The sequence below is a fragment of the Gymnoscopelus microlampas genome (assembly GCF_963454915.1).
Source record: "Gymnoscopelus microlampas genome assembly, chromosome: 22".
In the NCBI taxonomy this organism is placed as follows: Eukaryota; Metazoa; Chordata; class Actinopteri; order Myctophiformes; family Myctophidae; genus Gymnoscopelus; species Gymnoscopelus microlampas.
Window position 1 is genome coordinate 18,760,730 of NC_139959.1, and position 18,302 is coordinate 18,779,031.

The 18,302-nt window shown below is 41.8% G+C and overlaps 1 protein-coding gene across 1 annotated transcript in view; it reads left to right on the forward strand.

The window, feature by feature from the left end:
* LOC311038544 (contactin-associated protein-like 2) overlaps positions 1–18,302 on the forward strand; it is a gene marked incomplete at both ends in the record, with an annotated part of 156,534 nt that overhangs the window by 47,387 nt on the left and 90,845 nt on the right. Inside the window, 3 exons of the mRNA XM_084048117.1 lie at positions 5,351–5,500; positions 13,790–13,952; positions 16,113–16,219. Coding sequence (XP_083904243.1) covers positions 5,351–5,500; positions 13,790–13,952; positions 16,113–16,219 — 420 coding nt within the window. The remainder of the gene's footprint in view (positions 1–5,350; positions 5,501–13,789; positions 13,953–16,112; positions 16,220–18,302) is intronic.

The following is an 18,302-nucleotide window of genomic DNA, read 5'->3' on the forward strand; positions in this document are numbered from 1 at the left end:
TGTCCACTGATGTCATTCTAGGGCTTCTTACCGAATCACCCTTCAGGCTATTTGAGCTCAAGCCTGCAATATCTTTATTCTTTCTGACGCACACACACACACACACACACACACACACACACACATACACACACACACACACACACACACACACACACACACACACACACACACATAGTGTATGTACGATTCACCCCCCCCAGCACGCACACACACTTGTTTGAATCCATTATTATCATTGTGAAAAAAAGAAAGGTATGCTGTCTTTACAAGAGAGACACTTGAAACATTAAGATGGATGGATGGATGGATGGATGGATGGATGGATGGATGGATGGATGGATGGATAGATAGATACTAGTCAGGTTCACTATGTGTTCTTGTTCAAAATTTGTGGAGATTAGCAAAACAATACTTTATTTTTATCTTCAGAACATGGGGAATCCAAAAATCTATGTTTGCATTTGCACAGACACCTGCATGTCCGCCATATTGGACGTTCAAAATGGCCACCATAAAATACATAATTTGTGATATCTTGGCTTCTAAACAACATAGAAAGTTAATTAAATATACTAATCCAATGTTTTCTGGGTCAAGGAATCCAATAGAGACCTAAAGGATTGTGCACAGGGACTTGCAGTAGCGCCACCTAGGGGATGGCCAGTGAAATTCAGGTTTACCATGTTAAAAAATATATTTTCGTTAAAAAGTTTGGATTAGAAAAATATACACTTTTGGAATCTTCAGAGCATGAGGAATCCAAAAATCCTTGTTTGCATTTGCACAGATACCTGCATGGCCCACCATATTGTTCAATATGGACGACCTAAAATATATAGCCTAATTTGTGCTATCTTGGATTCTAGACAACCAACCTTAGTTAATATGTTTCCAGGTCAAGGAGTCCAATAAAGACCTCAATGTAGTTATTATATAAAAGCAAGAAAACAAATGTAAATGGAAAATATAGTCTTTATATTTGTGTAATATCAACACATCATTGACTTTATTACACCACAGGTTTACAGATGTAAAGAAATGGGTGAAAAACTCCATTGTTTCTGTTGTTTTCAAAGAGAAGAAAAGAAAAGAAGAGGGCGGGGAGAGCAAGGAGAACAATCTATCAGTAATAGAAAACATGTCAAGGATATACAAATGGCATAAACCAACAGATACAGTATGTACATGAGATTAGACATAAAGTGCAAGGTGGTGACACTTTGGTAGGTCTACACTAGCAGCAGGTATGTACATGAGATTACACATTAACTTGCAAAAACAGTATTGACAAGTTATAAGATTGAACTATATACAATAATATCATCTATCATTCTTTTACGGCCCTTCATCACTGTTAGGAGGGTCATTTTCAGCATTACAGTCTGCGTCGTTTTCGCAGTCACTTCCAAACAAAGTTCTGTGCAAGTTGTGTCTCCTGCATGAACATCTCTGGGTTGTACAATGGGTTTTGCACTGACATCTGACCAACTCTACAATGGCCTGTGGTGCAGGAGGAACCTTTGTGGTAGTAGGTAGTATCTCACCATGGCTCCATGTTTGAGTGGGTCAAAAAGACTCTGCCACGTCACAGTGGCTTGGCACCACACCCTACTTTGATCATGCACACGTTCAATGTTCTCCTCAAGGGCACCAACGGTAGGAGGCAACTTGCTGCTTTATGCCAGATGTTTGCAAAACAGATACCACCTTAGGTCAGGAATGTTTGTTATATGGATGCCCCTTGGGCAGTACATCATACAAAGTTGGCCAATGCATCATTCACCTCCTGTGTTAGGTCGCCTTCCTCTGTTAGTTTCTGTTAGTGGTCAGATGTCAGTGCAAAACCCATTGGACAACCCAGAGAAGGTCATGCAGGGGACACAACTTTGTTTGCACAGAACTTTGTTTGTGTGGAAGTGACTGCGAAAACGACACAGACTGTCTGTAATGCTGAAAATGACACCCCAGACAGTGATGACGAGCTGTAAAAGAATATTCCTGAATGATAGATCTAGTAGATATTGTATGTATATAGTTCAATTGTTCATACTGTTTTTGCACCTTAATGTCTAATATCATACCTGCTGCTAATGTAGACCTACCAAAGTGTCACCACCTTGCGGCTTTTTTCCCCCTAATTTTTATCGCTTGATTCTGTAACCCCTTTTTCACCCGGTGCCAATTAGCTAAGTGATCCTGGGCACTACACTCCCCCCACCAGCCTAGGGAGGCCAAGGCCGAGCTCGTGCCTCCTTCAATGCATGAGAGCCAACTGACCTTCTTGTCACCTGACAGGGGGGAGTTTCCCTGGTTGGACGTAGTGTGTGGAAGGAACACGTTATTCCAACCAGTTCCCTTCCCCTCCATCAGGCGCCCCGGCTGACCAGGGGGAGGAAGTATAGTGACCAGGATTACTACATGTTTTTGTGAGGGTATTAACTACCCTAGGAGACACGGGAGAACATGCAAACTCCACACAGAGTAGGCCCTTTCGCCTTATGTCTAACCTCATGTACATACTGTATCTGTTGGTTTACGCCACTTGTATATCCTTGACATGTGTTCTATTACTGTTAGATCTCCTTGCTCTCCCTGACCCCCCCCCCCTCTTCTTTTCTTTTCTTCTCTTTGAAAACAACAGAAACAAAGGGTTTTTCCACCCATTTCTTTACACCTGTAAACCTGTAAAGTCAATGATGTGTTGATACTACACAACTATAAACACTATGTTTTACATTTACATTTGTTTTCTTGCTTTTCTATAATCCTGAGAACTACATTGAGGTCTGTATTGGACTCCTTGACCTGGAAAATATATTTAATTAAGGTTGGTTGTCTAGAATCCAACGTAGCACAAATTAGACTATATATTTTATGTGGTCCATATTGAACATGCAATATGGCGGCCATGCAGGTATATGTGCAAATGCAAACAAGGATTTTTGGATTCCCCATGCTCGGAAGATTCCAAAAGTGTTATAGTTTTGCTAATCAAAAATTCGTAACAAAAGTATATTTTCTAACATAGTCAACCTGCATTTCCATGGCCATCCCCTAGGGGGCGCTGCTGCAAGTCCCTGTGCACTATCCTTTAGGTCTCTATTGGATTCCTTGGCCCAGAAAACATAGGATTAGCATATTTAATTAACTGTCTATGTCGTCTAGAAGCCAAGGTAGCACAAATTATATATTTTATGGCGGCCATTTTGAACGTCCAATATGGCGGACATGCAGGTGTCTGTGCAAATGCAAACATAGATTTTTGGATTCCCCATGTTCTGAAGATAAAAAAAATGTATAGTTTTGCTAATCTCCACAAATTTTGAACGAAAGTATATTGTTTTACATAGTGAACCTGACTATACTGTAGATAGATGCCTTTAGAACCTTTAGAACTGAGAAATGTCTTTCACAGTGAAAGACATCCCTATTTTTATACCCGTCATTTTTTGATTCACTCGATTGAACCATCGTATTGTATTATGGAAAAAAAAGCATCGCGACGCGTTGTGAGCTTGTAGATCTGCTATTTTCAAACATTTTTGTACTTTTACTTTTGGTACTTTAAGTACATACTTTTACACTTTTACTCAAGTAAATTTTGAATTCCGGACTTTTATATTATAACAGAGTACTTCTACGTTGCAGTATTGATACTTTTACTTAAGTAAAACATTTGAGTACTTTTTCCACCACTACAGTACTACCATTTCTCAACTCCACCCTCATCAGCTCCACCCTCACGTCCCGCTCCTTCAGTTCAGTCCAGATGTCTGGGCCATTACTAGCCTTAGTTATAGCCCACCTGGTTGATCGTCGTCCCTAAGGGTTTCTCCTCGGGTAAACTTTCTTCCTTACCTCGAGGCACAGCCCCCGGTCAGACAGAATAACAACACAGATAGAGCAGCCTTCGTCCTGCAGTTCTGACCTCTTTGAAAATCAAGCACCGGTTTGCCGTTGGCAGAACTGTTTCTCCGTGTCTCTTTCTCTCTCTCTCCCCGGTTATTATTACTCTCTTATCAATTGGAAAGTACACAGTGACCACTGAAAGGCTTTCAGAGGCAAGCATGTTGTGAACTTGTATATTTTATTTAATCTAGAGTAGATCGGGCGTGCCTTATCGGTCATTCCTCTTGTTAACAGACGCCGGCGTGACAAGAGAGGCGGCAGCAATGAAACGCAATCTGATCTTGTCTTATCCTCTCCCCATTTCTCTCCTTTATTACTCCAGCTTGTGTTTATGCACGTTGATAGAATACTCGAGTCACATCTAATGAAATAAAGTGGGGCGGGGGCTAGTACCCACCCACACACTGTAGTCACACATAATACTGTGCCATGCACATACACATGGCGCTTTTCCAGGGCCCCCATCATGGGAGTGGGAAGTAGTCTGCCATGCACTGTAGTGTGTGTGTGCTTGTGTGCATGTGTGTGCGCGAATGATCAGACATGTGTGCGTCCGTGTGTGTGTGTGTGTGTGTGCATGTGTCAGGGAGTGAGGTTTCCATCCCACTCTAAATCAAGGGGTGAGATGATGCTCAGCTCTCATCTGACTCATATTATTCTCATGTTTCTCATATGTTTGACAATTCCACCACGTGTGTTCCTGTCCGCACACACACACACACTCACACACACACACACACACACACACACACACACACACACACACACACACACACACACACACACACACACACACACACACACACACACACACACACACACACACACACACACACACACACCACAGCCAGCTTTAAACCATATCTCTCACCCCCACACTGTTCACTTTCTGGAAGAGTTTCAGACAACTACCACCCTGCTAGATTCTGACTCACCTTCAGGGCTTGAAATGAATACTTGCACCATCCACTACATCCACCCAATGCTGATGAATTAATACTATAGCTACCATCCACGACGACAACCACCCAATGCTGGTAAATTACATCTGCAGCTGATGAATACTGGATGCCACTTCTGCTATACTAGCCCTTTGGCAAAAGTCCCAAATTATGTTTGTAGCAAAGAGGGGTGGTTCTGGAGTTTCATGCTGAATTACGTGATGCTTTATCTGGTTAGCCAATGTTTATTCTCTTTGTAATGCTCTGCCCCCATGATACCAATGTGTTATTTTTATAGCCGGTATACAATTCACCTCCCAGCAGCCTCTGATAGATATCACCTCCTGCAATCTTTTTAAAATGCCATCTAAATTTCACCAGGGAGATTTTTTTTATCATTTCATCTAACAATGCGAATGTGTGAAGTCTGCAAAAGCATAGCTTAAATATCAAGGTTATCAAACAAGTGAAATGTGATGGTGTTTGTGTTCCTGCAGGTTCAGGCCTTAACGATGGTCAATGGCACGCGGTACGACTGGTCGCCAAGGAGAACCTCGCCATGTTGATGATTGATGGCGATGAATCATCGGCTGTACGCGCAACCACACCCCTGACCATCATCACTGGAGGAACCTATCACCTGGGAGGTAAGACCACACCCCTGGGCAACCCGTTCTCAGTCCCAAGGCGTCACATTTTGCTGCTCTGTCAGTAGCCCTGAAACGTTTTGACATGACGGGACGCCCTGAAAGTCAAGTTTTGACATGACGGGACGCCATGGCGACGTCGCATGTTGACAAAACTATGCCTAAACCTAACCCTAATCCTAATCCTAACCTCCCAAAAAAAAAAATCCTTCAGGGGGATTTGATCACAGAAGGTCGAGGTTTCTAGCTAAGCGTTGCTAACAGTAAGCCACTGAGGCAGCTGTCCAAACCCTGGTTTCGAGTAGTATTTGAAGTGCCAATGTGCGCCTAGTAGTTATTGTAGTCTTATAGTGACGCATTAGGGAGTGAAAATGACAGAGGGGCAATAACTGAATGGACGAGGGAAAGGGGCGTAGGTTCCGGGAGGTTTGCTGACCTAGCCTGGTAAAGCCCCTCCCTCCGGAAAATCTAATTTCCATTTGATTTCAGGAAGTAGTTTGGCATGAGAACCTGTGTGTGTTTTTGACTGTGGGCTGGAGCATGGGCGGGAGTAATACCGTTGACTGACAACCCCTTCAGCCAATCAGCAGTTGTTCCCCTTCAGCCAATCAGCAGTTCGTTTTTACCACCTCCAGACCAATGTGACGCAACAGGACTTTTGAAAGGGCCATGCCCAAAATAGATTGCCTTATTCGGATACATGCGTGTCACTGCCCGCCCCTGCCGGTTCTCTGAATATTTATTTTTAAATAGGCTCTGTCATGATTAATTGACCACATATATGAAGTTAAACAACTAAATTCTATCAGAACGATATCTTAAGTTTGAGAGCGTTTTCAAGTTTTAAAACCGAAAACCAAAAACAGTGGACAGAAAACAATGGCTGCCGTCGGCTGCACTCGGATCCATTCAGGTTCACTCGAACTCGCCACCTGATTGGCCAACTTTCGCTGTCAATCACAGAACGATGAGCGAGGAGGGGCTTTACCAGGCTAAGGAAGGACGCTGATAGGCTCGTCCACTTGGTGGACGACGAAAAAAAGCCGAACAAGCCCTCATGCCAGACTCCTTCCTGAAATCAAATGGAAACTAGAAAATGTGCTCCTCGGAGCACAGGTCTCCGCCAGTACTGTTCCTGATTAATCCGGTCTTACCTCACTTCAAAAGATATAAATGATCTTCTGAAGTGACACACCTATTTATAGGTCTCTATTTCATCATGCGTCTCGCTAGCCAATCAAAGCACACCCTTTCAAAATATTGTCACTGTCACGTGAATCTTGACCAATGTTAGCTTGGTGGACACACGGAAGGACGAGAACGAAAACATAGTCTCCTGGCGGAGACAATTAGACTTTCCGGAGGGAGGGGCTTTACCAGGCTATTGCTGACCCAGGAGTCTGGCTAGGTCGTCGGCACGGCTTCTTGGACAATGACCCCCCCCAGCAGGAACCTGAGAAGTGGGAGAAGAGAGAGAGTTAGAAAGACAGAGAGAAAGAGAGGAGTAGGAAAATGAGCAACTATGGAGGTGAATGGGGTGGAGGAGGGATGCGAAACGCATATAGGCTTCTGGGTGGTTTGGGCAGAAATATTTATAAATCTGCAAATATTGTACAGACAGATACAGATATCTTCATATACCTGTATGGGTATAGGGACTGGTACAACGGGTACGTTGACGAAGGGTACTATAGGTTTTGCATAACTGTGTGGGCAGTGCCTTTTCAACTTGCATCGTTGCCGAGTTGGTATCAAATGGTATCAAAATGTACTTAAAGTACCAAAAGTACAAGTACTAAAATGTTTGAAAATAGCAGATCTACAAGCTCACAACGTGTCGCGATGCGACGCGTTGTGAGCTTGTAGATCGGCTATTTTCAAATAGCCTATGTATAAAATAAGTGGTTACGGTATGCTTCATAATATAGTAATTTATATCTGCAAAGTAACTAGTAACTAAAGTTTTCAAATAATTGTAGTGGAGTAAAAGTACAATATTTGCCTATGAGATGTAGTGGAGTAGAAGTAAAAGCATTGAAAATTGGAAACACTCAAGTAAAGTACTAATACCTCAAAATTGTACTCCGTACTTGAGTAAATGTAATTACTTTCCACCACTGCTGTTATGTTGGATAAGTCCAACAGGATAAAATGAACAGGACTCGCAGCTCTGGAACAGTGGTTCAGCTGTCACTACTATAGTAATGACAGCACGTCAACCGGCACGTTAGCATCTCAAAGCTGTGCACATTCCACATTATAAATGAAACGATTTTGAAACTAATTAATGACTTGAATCCATTCTGAGAACTGCTGACGGTCACTTTGAAAAACAGAACGAGCATGTAACACTTGACTGAGTTACAATTATATATTAAAAAATGTCCTACCATATAAATGTGCAAAATCTCCGTGTCCGTCTGTGCGTGTGTGCGTCTGTAGTTCACTTATCTCCAGAACCATCCGACTGACCGACTTCAAACTCTGTGTGCAAGTCGCCGATGACCTGAGGGAGTGCCGTGCCACTCCATACTGTACTGTATATGGGCATAAAATGGACAGACAGATACAGATATCTTCATATACCTGTATGGGTATAGGGACTGGTACAACGGGTACGTTGACGAAGGGTACTATAGGTTTTGCATAACTGTGTGGGCAGTGCCTTTTCAACTTGCATCGTTGCCGAGTTGGCCACTGCACAACGGGCACCGGTCTAGTATTAATTATTGACATTATTGATATGAGTTAATCAAATTTTTTGGTTAATTAGTCCTAAACGGATAGTGATTTGTTTTTCGTATAAACAGTTAACATCTACAAATCTACACACACATGCACAACAACCATATGTACACGCACGCACCCACACACCCACACCTGCACACACACACACGCACACACACACACGCGCGCACGCACACACGCACGCACGCGAGTGCGCGCACACACACACACACCTAACACCACCCATCAGTGAGTGAGCACCACCCCTGCCTTGTGGAAGGGAAGGTAAACGTGAAACCTGCTCATCTTGCATGGCTGAGTTAAGAAGCAATACTAAAATACAAACCTTAGCCAAACTCTTGACCCTGAACACCAGCAGAACTAAAATACAAACTGTATCCTTGGTGTATGATGTGTTCCCATGTTCATGTCAGGTTTCAGATACACAGGAGAAGTTTAGGACAGAAAACTATCGGGAAGAAATGATCAATATGTGGTTTTATGGAGATTAATATGTGGTTTTATGGAGATCAATATAGGTTTATATACAGTAGGTGTAGGTGTTGAGCTCTGCCTCACCAAAACCTTCTACAAATCTAACGTATCTTGTACAGTATCTAGTCAGGTGTTGTGTTTTATTTGACTCCTATAAGACTTCATTCAGCAGCAGCTGTTTACTGATGGAGTTAAAGGACGACTTCACCACTTTTCAACATGTCTTCATATAATAGGTCCTCACTAATGCTCATGATAAAATTATACAATTTTTTTCTACTTGGTCTGTGTCTCATAGGAGGGCTGTAAACAGTCCAGAAACCCGTCTACCAGTGACATCATCGTTAGGCAGGAATTCTTTTTCCAAAAAGATTACACATTTTTTTATTCAGATTTTTATTAAGGCGAGAACAATGGGATCTATTATTGTATTGCAACTTTCCAGGAATACAAAGCCTGCAGTTTCTATTAGCTTGGATTCCCCATTGATGATGTCACTGGTAGACGGGTTTCTGAACTGTCTACAGCCCTCCTCTGAGACACAGACCAAGTAGAAAAAAATTGTATCATTTTATCATGAGCAATAGTGAGGACCTATTATATGAAGACATGTTGAAAAGTGGTGAAGTCGTCCTTTAAGGGATTCCATCAAGGCGAATAAAGTAAAATCCTGGTTCATTTTGATACGTTTATCTAATTTAAGTTATTTTTCCATTATGGTGGCTTGTTTGATTCCCTGCTCAATAAAGAAAGGTAACAACTAGCCTGCTATGTAGCCAGATAGCTGTCAAGTTTAATCCATTAAGACCGGGAACGCATCTGTGTCATTTTTAGATTTCTTTGGCTATTCAAAAATACCAGATCTACAAGCTCATAGCGTGGCACTCGTAGATCTGCTATTTTTGAACAATCTTGAAAATTCATGGCATTCTTGGATTATTATTATTTTTTTTAAGCGAACATTTGTAAAATATTTAGATCCAGGAACCCCCAGAAGCAAAGATTTGAGTTACAATTGTCCGCCAAAAAAAAAGAAAAACATTTTTTTTTCGTGATTTTTAAAAAATAGCAGATCTATAAGCTCATAGTGCGGCACTTGAATAGCCCAACGAAATATAAAAATGACACAGATGCGTTCCCGGTCTTAAAGAGTTAATTTAGTTCTATCTCAAATGATTTCAGCCGGAAAAATAGTAGACAATAGAAGTAAAAATGAATATCCCACTGGGACATGAAGGCTGATCTAATCTAATATGTTGTACATATTGTTCCTCAGCACCTTGAGGAATGCTGTCTGATCTACTGTATATAGATATAATAACTCTTCATAATGAAAACTGCTGAATGAATGAAGTGCTTCAACTGATTTGCCCAATTTTCAGAAACAGCTCATTTCACTACTGTATATCTCCTCCATGTTTAATGAAGTGGGGCACTTGACTTTGATTCTTGCAGTGGTTCCAAAACGTTTTAGCTCAAGACCCAAAAGATAAATTTGACGTTTGCCTGGGACCCAAACTAGTGAAAATAGCAGATCTACAACCTTGTAGATCTGCAATTTTTACTATTTATTGATGATATTTTGAAACATACATAATGATTTTTTAATTGTATTTATGAAATACTTTTGAAAAATGTTGGAATATTTTTTTTAATTGATGAAAAGTTAAATCTTTTGAAATAATATATATCTTTTAAATGTAGGAAACGAAGAAAAATAAATTGGGTGTGCATGTGCGTGTGTGCGTTCATGAAGTAGTTCATGAATGCGTGCGTGTTGGTCTTTATTAAATGTCAGTAAGTGATAGAGGTAGTTTGGACTTTGATATTCCCATCAGGACACACTCATCCTCAGCAACGTAATCTCGCTGACATTTCCACATTTTCCAGAGAAAAAACACTGAATACATGAAGTATGATCTCCTCACATCAGAACAATAGGACCTATAGGATAACAATCAACAGTGTTCATTTAAATATTAAAGTAAAGCAGAAAGCTTGAAGCACTTTATGTACTAATTCAATGTATTAACCAGAGTGCTCAATGAAACCCAGTCAAAACAAATTAATTCTATATTAAAATGGACTATCAATGACCGTATGAAGAAAGTATTTGAATTAGCTACTCTCCTTACTTTGACAAACATCCAGTTTACAACACATTATAAACATGATATATTTCAAGCATATTTGTTTACAGATACAATGGGCAAATTAAATATTGAACTAATCAACTTTTTTCCCAGTAAATATATTTCCAATGACGCTATTCACATGATTTGTTTTTACCAGACATTGGTATTAACTCAAGAAATCCACACATTACAAAAGTAAAGTCCACAAATAGTTCAAATAGTTGTATGTGGTATAAAGTGGAATAGCACAGGAAAAAAGTATTGAACACACCACGAAAAAAACAGTATACTTAAGGCAAAGCTAAAAATGGGTAGGCTAAAATTGGAGCATGAAACCACAAAAAGGAGTAAGGACAGCACATACAGGCACGCACGCACACACACATGCACTGAGGAGGATTTGCACTTTGCCATAGCAGTGTGCGCTGTATGAGCAGTCAATCACTGACTGTTAAATTGACCAGATAATGGCTGCTTTGAAGCAGAAAGTGTTGTGGCAAACAAGAATCAAGGTTTATTTGTCACTAACAGTACCTGTAAACAGTTCCAGTTCGCTCCCATTGTTCCGAGTTGACTTTCAGCGTCCAATGTATTTGTTTATTGTTCCTTTTTTGCACTTGAGTTTGCTTCAGGCTTGAATGGAAAATGTCTCATGCATGCATGCTAAACAGCGTTATGATCACATTTTCAAGTCGTTCTGGGCTTCTCTGTCTGAAACAGGTAGCCTGAAACAATCTAAAAGCAGCCCTAAGGCAAAGGAGAGGAGGATGATTTTGCACAGTATGTCTGGCCAACCGTGTGTGCGTGTGTGCGTGTGTGCGTGTGTGTGTGTGTGTGTGTGTGTGGGGGAGGGGGGTAAACTCTGTGGTAAACTCATCCCATCCGTTTCCCTCCTCTCATCTCCACCGCAGCATCTGCTTGTAGGAGCATAACCCAAAGCCTATTTTACGGGGAGTGGTTTTTCAATTCTGACGGGGGCGCTTAGAGAAATTAGTGACTGACAGGAGAGAACTGGAGATTGGATTTGTTATGAGGGAACACACACACACACGCGCACACGCACACACACACACACACACACACACACACACACACACACACACACACACACACACACACACACACACACACACACACACACACACACACACAGATTTGAGTTAAAAACGTTTGCTTTACCAAACAACAAAGATTTCACAATCTTTCAAGAACAAAAAGAATTGCAGATCTACAAGCTCATCGCCACGCTATGAGCTGGTATATCGTCTATTTTTGAATATCCAAAGTATAAAATAATGGTTTAAGTGGTTACACAGATGCGTTCCGCGGTTTTAATGGGTTAATATTGTCCATACAGTGAGTGTGTCACAGTGAATCCTGCCATGCTGAAACTGGTCAGAGCATGTAACTCATTATTGAAATACTGCTATTGTGGAAAGTGTCCACTTTCTTCCTGTTTTCTTAAAATGGTTGATTTACCGCACTGACAATGCTCTGGGGACACAGAGCTGGAAACAGGGTTGAGATTTTGCCGCAATGTGTATAGGCATAGATGTTGTCTTTTGTTTAAATTAAATTAGCTTCGATTAAAGCAATTAAAATGTGGTCAGATGCACAGCACACAAGTCCGTCCCACTACCCTTCTCCTCTATCTAAATAAGGCGGAACATTTAAGAGGTTCCAGCACAATTTGGTGCAACGAAATAAGATTCTATTGCTCGTGCTTAACGTCGTCTCCAGACAACGGCAGAGTAGGAATTGTGGGAAAGATTTCAACAGTGAATCCTCAGGACACAAAGAACTGTCTACCAGCTGCCGTCTGCACTCTTTCTCACCTCTCTCTCTCTCTCTCTCTGTCTCTCTCTCTCTCTCTCTCTCTCTCTCTCTCTCTCTCTCTCTCTCTCTCTCTCTCTCTCTCTCTCTCTCTCTCCCCCTCTCTCTGGTGGATAGACAGCAGACAGGTGCAGAGGAGAGGAGACAGATGGCGAGGATGACAAGATATATATTTATATATTTCTTATGATGTTGTTTTCATACTTTTTGGGGAAGAAAGAATTGTCCAGATAAACACACACACACACACACACACACACACACACACACACACACACACACACACACACACACACAGACACACACACACACACACACACACACACACACACACACACACACACACACACACACACACACACACACACACACACACACACACACACACACACACACACACACACACACAGTTTGCAAACAGAACTGTGTTGGTCATTGTTCAGCCTCACCATAAACTCTGGTTGTGTAGCGTACACACGCACACACACACTCACTCACTCACTCACTCACTCACTCACGCACGCACACACGCACTCAGTAATAAATATTTTTTGCTGCCTAGACCTTGAAGGTGATAGGCCTGTCAGAGTGTCACAGACAATAACGTACAGATGATGACGATGTCGTTGAGATACTGTGTTTTATGAGTGACACACCTTCATGACATAGATGGAATTCTAAGTCCTCTGGTCCTGACCCAGCCTTGTCCCTGTTGCAGTCATGGTACAGAACGTGTTGTCTCTGGATGGTCCGTCGACTCCTGTATCTCATAAAGGTGCAGAGTTCCAGCTATAAAAGTCCTTTTAGTCTTCCTATATGAAGGCTAATGGGCCTTGAGAAAGGGCAGTAAAAGCAAAGGGCTGAGGAAGGTTCATGGTTGTGAAGTGACGATAACCAAGGACCAAAGCTGTTGCCCCAGCAACCATTATGATGTTGATGTGTGCTCTTCTCGTGCAGTGTTTTTATCTCTCTCTAAGGAATTTGTCTTTCATTCATGGTGGTGTTGTCTTTTGTTCCCACTGTCTTGTTCCTAATACCTGTCTTTCATCGTCTTACTGTTTTTTTTGGTTTCCTTTCTCTTTTCTTCCTGTCCTTTCAGGTTACTTCCTGCAGACGTTGTTCCCTCCGTCTCAACGGTCCTTCCAAGGCTGCATGCAAGCCGTCCTATTGGACGATCAGCCTGCTGACCTGCATGCAGTGGAGAGAGGCATTGTGGGAGCTTTTGAGAACGTTAGCCTGGACATGTGTGCCATTATAGACAGGTGAGAGAGAGAGAGAGAAAACTCACACAATGCAAACGCCTACCCGTTCACATTTCACGTACTTAGCATATGGACACATGGACATGCGCACACATCAAAATAAAAGACAAATTGCTGTTACTTTAATATAAACAGGGCTATCATTTTCTGTCACGTGCGTCTGTGCGTCCGTGTGTGCGTGCGTGCGCGCTTGCTCCTACTGATAAATGTATGTAATTGATGTAGTGGATTCACTTTGTAAGAGGACAAAATACAAAGATGTATTTATTGACAGTGTACAGAGTACATCCATCCATTTTACATTTTATACAACAAAAGCAAGAAAAAAAGACATTAGAAAAAAAAGAAAGAAGAAAAAAAACAACCCTCCCCACCAAGCCCTCTCCCACCCCAGAATGGCACAATAAACAGCATTGACAACAGCAACCTTCACAGTAACAGCAACTTATTATAACCTCAACCAAGAGGAGGAGTTAATGAAGGCAGAATATCAAGAAAAGAGCCCCAAATGTTTATATATTTCGGGTCTTCTCCTCACATTGTACACGATCTTCTCAGGAGTATACAGTAAGAAGAAAGTTCATTCAACCAATGCTTTTGTGATGGATAATTTTCAGACTTCCAATTTACAAGGCTAATTTTCTACTGGAGGTACAGTATATAGGTACCGCTCATAATTCCGACATCCCACTACTCCGACTACGTGGCTTCCGCATGCGGTTAGGGTTAGGTATAGTATTAGTAACCGTCGGAAAGGCAACATGTCGGCTTCCCGACATGTAACCAGAGAATATATACGTTTTAAAAGAGACTCCCTTTGGATTTGTTTGCCTGTGTTCGACTGATTCTGACCTTTGCCAGCCTCACCATCCGATAAATCTTTGTGCCTCATTTTGATTAATACATCTATTGAACCGCACCTGCTCTGCCTCAGGCGTCTGCATCTGGGTCATTCACCTGTGATCCTGTTACCGTGCACTCACCAGACAAGTCACATGCAAGTCACAAGGACATGTTATGCAAGTTTATTACGCCGCTTGGTTGAATGCTTGATTCTGATTGGGTCAATCACTTCAGGGTGATGTAGACCCCCGCTGGTCAGGGTCTAATCACCCTGTCAGGGTTTATTTCTCAATAATGATCTGCTCCCCATTGATTATTCCTAGCGTAAAGTGAATATTGCTGGGCAACAGCCAATGAGAATATTGAATATGAGAGGGTACTGTAGCAATCAATCAGCAAGCGTTTTGTCAGTGAAACACAACAGGAGGAGTCAAAGCTTATAGTGGATATTTGAAGGTCACCGAAGATTTTTGAGGTTAGGGGTGTTCTGCATGTCTTTGTGTGTTAGAGTTGTTTGCTGGGAAACTATACTGCGCAACAGAGCATGACAGTTGCCAGTAACTAAAGCATCTGGAGAGTGATGGCCTAATGGAGGCAATATGTTTCAGTTAACCATCTTCTAATGTGTTAATACATTAATAATGACAATTATGAACAAGATATTCAATTATAATGACATTATTCGCAGAATTATATTTTAGGTTGTATTTATTTCGTCTTAATCAGAAATGAGATCATTGGCACGCACGCACGCACGCACGCACGCACGCACGCACGCACGCAAGCACGCATGCACGCACGCACGCACGCACGCACGCACACGCACACGCACACGCACACGCACACGCACACGCACACGCACACGCACACACCCACATTGTGAGAGGCTCTGTGCCACAGATGGTGCTGGGTCACAACACTCAGGCTGCACCTGTTAAACACGCACACACTTACGTACGCACACGCACAGGCACATGCACGCACGCCGCACACACAGAGGATCACTTTGATTTAGCGGCCGCCCATGTAAACAAATGATCGGAATGATTTCAATCTGATTGAAGAAATATTGTCCTACAGGGGTTTTAGGATTGACAGCTGCAGGAGTGATTTAGCGTTCAGGTTTACTATTGACAGTGTGCGTTCAGAGAGTTTTAGCTGCAGGTGCACACAGAACAGCGTTCAGTACCCCACGTCTCTTCCTGAGATCTGTGTGTGTGTGTGTGTGTGTGTGTGTGTGTGTGTGTGTGTGTGTGTGTGTGTGTGTGTGTGTGTGTGTGTGTGTGTGCGTGCGTGCGCGCGCGCGTTGTCTTCCAGGTGTTTGTTCAACCATTGTGAACATGGAGGTCACTGTAAGCAGACCTGGGACAGCTTCAGTTGTACCTGCGACAGGACAGGATACACAGGAGCCACCTGCCACACCTGTGAGTATGACCTCAATTCCTCAAATATGAACTCCAACATGCGGCTCATAGGTGAGCCTCAGGCTGCACGGCTGCGAGGAAACTAAGACAAGTTGTTTTAGAGAAATGGCACGTCAGCTTCCGTGAAGCGCCATGTTAAAGGTAGGGTAAGTGATATTTTTTGGTTAAAACAAAAAGTATTTTGTTAAAAGGTTAAAATACTATGTTCTGATAGTAATCATTGCTAGAGTGTTTTTTTCAGTAACAGGAGTCTCCCTGTCTCTCCAGCTCTTTAATAAACAGAAAATACATTTTTCGGTAGGTGTCAAAATCTCAGCCAATCAGGAGAAAGTACCCATTTTTAAGCTTAATTTGTATAGTGTTCCAGTTCCAATTTTGCCTGCTCATTTCTTAGTGGCATCACTTCCAATTTCACTTGTTTAATCTGTATCCTGATTGAGTTCTCTATCCTGATTGGATAAAATTGGAAATGAAACTGAAACTGAAACGAAAATGCATTTTCTGTTCTATAAAGAGGTGGAGAGACAAGGAGACTCCTGTTACTGAACAAACACTCTATAGCAATGAGTACTATCAGAATATAGAGCTATTTAACACTTATTTTAACCAAAGCAAATCACTTACCCTACCTTTAAGCAATTTCCATTTCTGAGCCCCACCCCCCAACTACATGACTCTTTTTAGACACGTAAAAAAAAACATGCATTGATGGCAATTTAGTTTTTCTCTTTTCATCTGCATTTCCCGCGACACCTGCACCCATGTGCACACATGCATGCGGAATATGATATTGACAACTTTAGGGGCGGCATGCTGTGTAGCGCTGCTGCCGGGAACACCTCATACGTCCAAAAGTGTTACTTTTCAGAATTCAAATAAAAAAAGTTGCAAAAATAGCAGATCTACAAGCTAAAAACGTGTCGCCATGCAAGGGCGCCGAAACTGTGGGTGCCCGGGGGCTAAAGTAAATTATTTTTCAAAATCAGATCGCCTGGTTCAGATCGCCACTGAACAACCAAATTAACCGAAATAAAGTTACAAAACCCCCCCAAAAAAGTCAATTAACCGACCGCGCGCGTGCATGTGCGCCTTGTTGGGCACCCGCTAGAGCTTATAAATATCGGCGCCCCTGTCGCCATGCGACACATTTTGAGCTTGTAGATCGGCTATTTTTGCTAATTTTGTGTGACACAGTAGTATGGTGGAGTAGGGGTTAATATATATATATATATATATATATATATATATATATATATATATATATATATATATATATATATATATATATATATATATATATATATATATATGGAGTTAAGAGGTTTCTGTCTGACTGAAAGCCTGGAAAGTCTTCCTGGAAGGATACACATAGTGTTTCCTCAGCTCCTCAGAGATGCCTCCTAATCCTCACTCCTCCCTCCTCGGAGCAGGAGTAAGAGACTTGGCACGAGCATCAAAACGACGGAAAGTTCCGGTGCGAGTGAGAATAGAGGAGTGAGGAAACATCAGGCTAGAGACTTGGGATGCAGCCTTGCGGTGCTCAGCACATCCTGAAGCTTTGCCCATATCACCGACTGGAGGGACCGAGCAAGCTGAAGGATGATGTTCAAACCTTACTTAAGGAGGGAGAGGAGTTACTGGGGACTGTTAGCTGGAAAGCATTATGAGAATTGGGTCCAAGAATCCCTTCGAAGGGCTTTTATTGAATAGGTTGAGACACTTAAATTAAAACGTAAATTAAAAGGAAGAAAAAGTGTGAGCACCCGTATGACTATACATATGTATTTTTTGTTTCTCTTCTTTTAATTTTTTTTGTATACAGAGACAATATGGGGTTGAAAAAAAAAGAGGGATATAATTGTGCATGCATACCTTTGTATTGATTGAATTCCCTAATAAAAAATATATTTTTTTAAAGAAAAAAAAGGGAAGAAAAGAAAAGAGAAAATATGTACAGTACTATTGATGTGTGACAGCCCCCAGAGTTGTGTATAACATTATATCCTGTATTAACCACCGTTGTATTCTGACCTGTATGTCTGTCTCTTTCCGTCTCTCCCAGTGAACTGATCGTTAACTAAAG